Here is a 5,741-nt window from a genome sequence, read left to right on the forward strand (position 1 = left end):
GGGCTGGGCTGGGCGGCGCGGCCGCAGCATGTTCCGGCGGGCTGGGCCGGTCAGCGCAGCTGCAGCTTGCTCTGGGGGGCGGGGCTGGGCGGCGCGGCTGCAGCTTGCCAGCCCCGGAGCTGCAGCTGCTTCTGAGGCTGGGGGGGAGAGCAGCGTGGCCAGAAGCGGAGAGACTCTGGCCCCGCCTCTTCCCTTCTGTCTCTGCTGGCTGTGCTGCCTTTTCTTGCTCCCTCTGTTGGGGGGAGGGGCTGTGTCCCACCTCTCCCTCTCTATACCCGTTCATAAGCTGACCCCCTCCTCTGGTGCTTCCCTTTTTTATTAAAAAAATTCTGCTTATGAACGAGTATCTACAGTAATTTGTACAAAATTAAATATCCAGATTTGCGTAGAGTGTGAGTTATGTATATTCATGTTGTTCTAGTTCTTATTAAAGTCTCTGGCACATTCAGCAATGACTCCCAAATTAAAGGTCCAACCCTGCAAATCCTCTGCATGTGGAACTTTCATTATCTTCAAGTCAAGTCAGTTGGCTTGAACAGAATGGGCATTCACACACAGAGGTCTTACAGGATTGAACCCTAATGGAATAATGGACATCAGGTATAAAACGTGTGACTTGCACATGTTCCCTGAGATTAGAAATTCTGTGTACAGAATTACTAACCAGAAATGTATGGGAAAATCTTTTCTTAAAATGCAATATTGAGATTAGAAAGAGAGAAACCTTTTTGTGAAATGGACTTCTGTTTTCTTCTGTAAACTACATTGGATTTGAATCCAGATCCTTCCCCTTAGAAATCCAGTACCTGCACCATTCAGTTTATACTCAGTTATACAATTGTTTTAGTCCTAGATTTTGTCGTATACTGAGAAGAGTGCTTGTGGATAAATTAATTTTAATGGCCTTTTGGTTTAACAACATTACCATAGTTTAGCTAAAAGTTATCAAGTTCAAAGGTTCTCTTGCCTATTTTTCATTTATCATTATAGTTTCTATAGTCCAAATAAATTTTAGAGTAACTATGGTAGGTAATCTTAATCTATTTTATTAGGTAATAATACTGATGGGATTGAAAGTCGGAATGGCACCGCAAGTGCTCTCTTGCACATAGATGAGTCTACTGGACTTGGGAGACTAGCTAAACAAAAACCAAAGAAAAGGAGGAGACCTGAATCCAGGCAATACCAAACAGGTGAGTACTTAGATGCTTAGGTAATTTAGTGATAGGGCCATAAAAGTACCTTGATAGAGACATATGGATGCTCATATACAAATGTGCATTGCCACTGAGGACTTGAAGAAACAATGTTCTCTAGAGAGAATATGGTTACTTTGCTTCTCGGATTTGTTGGCAAGATGTTCAGCTCACACACCCAACTTGTATTTTCTTTTTAAAATTCTGAAATAAAAATGTTAGGAAAACTTAACATCACAGCTTCAAATGGAAGTGAATCCTTCTCAGACAGAACAAAAGCAATATTGTGGCAAAAAGTTAAATTCTTATACATTTAATTTGTTAAACAAATCTGAATTGACTAGCATATACAACCTTTTTCAAAAACTGATCTTGGCCAAATAAAATATTGCTGTAAATGGTACTTTTCTAAAAAGCTGATTGTCTTTTTTGTATATACAATAAACTGAATAAAGTTAGTTATGGCAGTTAATTTAACAAGTAACTAAAGAAGTTTGAGTATCATAAGTTACTTTATCTGGTATAAATTCTATACATGTTCTCTCATGTCTCTTAAATTTACTATAATTATGAAATAAGTTGCCCTAATGGTTTTTCCAGAATCTTTACTTGAAACCATAAGAGCAGCTGCATGGTGTTGACAGTAGTAGGCTTCTACCTTCACTGAATTACTTATTTTTCTAATGAAGTAAAAAGAGCACCTCTCCATTTATTTAGGTGTTCTTGGCTTAAAATACAAATATCAAAAATTCCTTTCCGTTGTAACTAAGCTGCAGCAGTTCTATTTCATGTAGCCCTCACATAGCAGACCAGGCAAATTAGAGGTTGAAATAATCCTTCCTTTTGCACCACCAATTACCCTGTTAATTCTCCCTTATTTGGGCGAAAATGTGATTCACAGAGTTCCCAGGAGGTAATCAAATTTAGGCTAATTTGGATAAAGATGAGGGAATGAGTTCCAAAGCTGAGGAGCCCTTACATAAAATGTTCTCCCATTGACCCACTCCCATTCATACCAAGAGGAGTCCAGCTTGAACATTTCTCCTGCTTGTAACCATGACATATGGCATGAGGAGGGAGGTAGTCTCTCAGATACATAGGTCTTAGGCTATTTAGTGCAGATCATGTGGCACCAATGTAATATGCTCACAGGGCGATGTTCCGCTTAACAAGTGAGCTGATGAGTTTTGTACCAACTTCAGTCTGAGGGTGGTTTTAATGTGTAAACCTATGTAGATTTCATTATAGTAGTATAATCTTGAGAAGAAAAAGACATGGATGACACATGTAAGTTCTACTTCCGAAAGAAATGATTGCTAACTTCTTGCCATTCGTACATGAAAAAATCCATCCTGTCCACTGCTGCTATCTGATCTCATAGCAAACAGAATGTACAATATATTACAGAAATTATATTGCATAGGAGTGTTTGGTATGAATGGACTTTATTCATTTTGTTAAAAAGTATAACTTTGAAATCTGGAATGTTATGGGGAGCATAAATAGTTTGCTGTGTGAGGTTGTGTCATTGGTTCATAGAAGTTGTCCTTTAATATACATTTTCCATTTTTTATTAAAACGTATCGATTCTGATTCAAGACAATGTTGAGAGAATGTTGAAGGACCTGTAATCACTGACATGTTAACTTATTCCTTATTGAGTTTCTACAAATTTCTTTCATGTAGTCTGTGTGACATTGATTCATTGGTTGTAAAGATGCCCTTCTCTCTGTATGTCTCATACTTGACAGTAGTGCCAAATATAGAAGTTTTGAGTCTGCACTTGTTAGTGTTGGGAAATTCTGACTATCAGTGCTATAGGATTAGTGCAGAATAGTGGTTAAAGTGAACTTAATAACATTAATGGAAGTAACTAATTTGGATTTATTTAACAGTACTACTTATTGTTACATAATATTAATTAAATTATTTGAAGTAGAATGTTTGACGGTCAATTTCATGATACTTTGTTTATTTTCAGCAATAATCATTGGCCCTGATGGCCATCCTTTGACTGTCTACCCTTGCATGATTTGCGGAAAGAAGTTTAAATCCAGAGGTTTCTTGAAAAGGCACATGAAAAACCATCCAGAGCACCTTCTTACTAAGAAGAAATACAGATGCACGGACTGTGATTACACTACCAATAAAAAAATAAGTTTACATAACCACCTGGAGAGTCACAAGCTGACTAACAAAACAGAAAAGCTTATTGAATGCGATGAGTGTGGGAAAAGCTTCTCTCATGCAGGAGCTTTATTTACTCACAAGATGGTGCATAGGGACAAAGGAGCCAACAAAATGCATAAGTGCAAATTCTGTGATTATGAGACCGCGGAACAAGGGTTACTGAGTCGTCATCTTCTGGCTGTCCACAGCAAGAACTTCCCTCATATTTGTGTAGAGTGTGGCAAAGGATTTCGTCATCCATCAGAGCTCAAGAAGCACATGCGAATCCATACTGGTGAAAAGCCATATGAGTGCCAGTATTGTGATTACAGGTCTGCTGACTCTTCTAATTTGAAAACTCATGTAAAGACTAAACATAGTAAGGAAATGCCATTCAAGTGTGATATTTGTTTTCAGACTTTTTCAGATACCAAAGAGCTGCAGCAGCATATACTTATGCATCAAGAAAGCAAAACACATCAGTGTTTGCATTGTGACCACAAGAGCTCAAACTCAAGTGATTTGAAACGGCATATAATTTCAGTCCATACAAAGGATTACCCTCACAAGTGTGATATGTGTGATAAAGGCTTTCATAGGCCTTCAGAACTGAAAAAACATGTGGCAGCCCACAAGGGTAAAAAATTGCACCAGTGCAGACATTGTGACTTTAAGATTGCAGATCCATTTATTCTAAGCCGCCACATTCTCTCAGTTCACACAAAGGATCTTCCATTCAGGTGTAAGAGATGTAGAAAAGGGTTTAGGCAACAAAATGAGCTAAAAAAACACATGAAAACACACAGTGGCAGGAAAGTTTATCAATGTGAGTACTGTGAGTATAGCACTACAGATGCCTCAGGCTTCAAACGGCATGTTATTTCTATTCATACAAAAGACTACCCTCACCGTTGCGAATACTGCAAGAAAGGTTTCCGAAGGCCTTCAGAGAAGAACCAGCACATTATGCGGCATCATAAAGATATTGGGCTGCCTTAAAGTCTCTTTTACAGACTTATGGCTTGGAGTTGTAAAGGATATTGCTTTTCAGGCAGTCAGCTTATTTTAAAGCCAATCACCTGCGATCACAAAAAAAATAAATAAAAAATACTGTGCATTTGATTTATTGCTGTATACAAATAGGATTATTGCTTCTAGTTGACTTTTATACATTTTGTTCAATAGCGTGTTCTGAATTCTATTCAGTTTGTTTAATAAATGAGGAAAAGATGGCAACAATAAAGTTGCATTTAATAAAGTAAACCCTGTCTCATACTGAATTTTTCAACCGTAATAGCTTATTTAAACATTTATCTTACTGACTTTGTTGGTACTCACAGTGTCCATGTTAATGCAGTTTTGTTGTGAATTTTAAAAATATTTTAAATTTTCTCTTGCTAAAATTGTCAGACATGTACAAAAGAACATGGAGAATTTTAATGTCAAGAATAATGTTATTAGGGCCAACCTATTTGTCTTATTTAGTGTATACAGAACTTGTGGCAAATTAAAAACTTTCCATTTGAGCAGTTATATTTAATATTACTGAACAAAAAATACATTTTGCATTTTTATTCAGGTTTCCTTTACAAAGGATCTCATTCCTCCCTTTATAATAAGTAAAAATGATGGTTGGGGGCATTTTTTCAATTCTTACACTTTTTGGAGTAAGAATTTATTCATAAGTATTATGTTTATTCTCTGTGCTTCTTTGTCTTTGAATGGTTATGTATCACAAAAGAGTTTTGGTTTTCCCAACTTCCTGCTGAGTAACATTGGAAACATAAAATATAGGTCTTCCTCTTACCTGGATAGGCTGCAACTTCTTGTGTGTACAGCTAAGTGTACCCCCAAATTGAATATGATTTTATGTATAACAACATGAAACAGCAGTATTTGGGTCAAATCACATTTTTGCTGGGAATTATTTTACTTTTATTCTAAAGTCCAACGGATGTCTCAGATAATTTTGCAAATGTATTATTTAGAGAGAGAACTTCAAGTAGGAAATAGTAGGAGCAGATGATTTTTAAGGAACAGAGATCCAATTTTCATGCAGATATCCTTAATAAAAATAAATTACGACAGAGGCAGAACTGTTTCTAAATAGAACGTTGTTTATTAAATACTTAGTATCCAGAATTAACCCAGTTTTTCTAGTCTGTTTATAAACAAATGGGAGAGCATTACAATTGTATGTAATTTTACCACCCTGAAGTCTATTACTAAGATAAAGCTGCAATGTAATATTGGTTACTAATTGCTGTATAAATGTGTAAGATACAAAGTCATGTATCTTGAGATGACAAAAGGTAAAACAAAACTGAATTGCTTAATTACAAGTCATGTATTAGGGCCTGATCCTGGAGTCCTTAT

The 5,741-nt window shown here is 36.6% G+C and overlaps 1 protein-coding gene across 1 annotated transcript in view; it reads left to right on the plus strand.

The window, feature by feature from the left end:
• The window catches only part of LOC112118057 (zinc finger protein X-linked), a 25,628-nt gene extending 21,000 nt beyond the window's left edge, over positions 1 to 4,628 (plus strand). Inside the window, exons 7-8 of the mRNA XM_024216257.3 lie at positions 1,053 to 1,193; positions 3,178 to 4,628. Of these exons, the coding sequence (XP_024072025.2) occupies positions 1,053 to 1,193; positions 3,178 to 4,364 (1,328 nt within the window). The 3' untranslated portion in view covers positions 4,365 to 4,628. The remainder of the gene's footprint in view (positions 1 to 1,052; positions 1,194 to 3,177) is intronic.
• The last annotated feature ends 1,113 nt before the right edge of the window (positions 4,629 to 5,741 follow it).

The sequence above is a fragment of the Terrapene carolina genome, unplaced genomic scaffold (genome assembly GCF_002925995.2).
Source record: "Terrapene carolina triunguis isolate 2854851 unplaced genomic scaffold, T_m_triunguis-2.0 Scaffold23, whole genome shotgun sequence".
Classification (NCBI taxonomy): domain Eukaryota; kingdom Metazoa; phylum Chordata; order Testudines; family Emydidae; genus Terrapene; species Terrapene triunguis.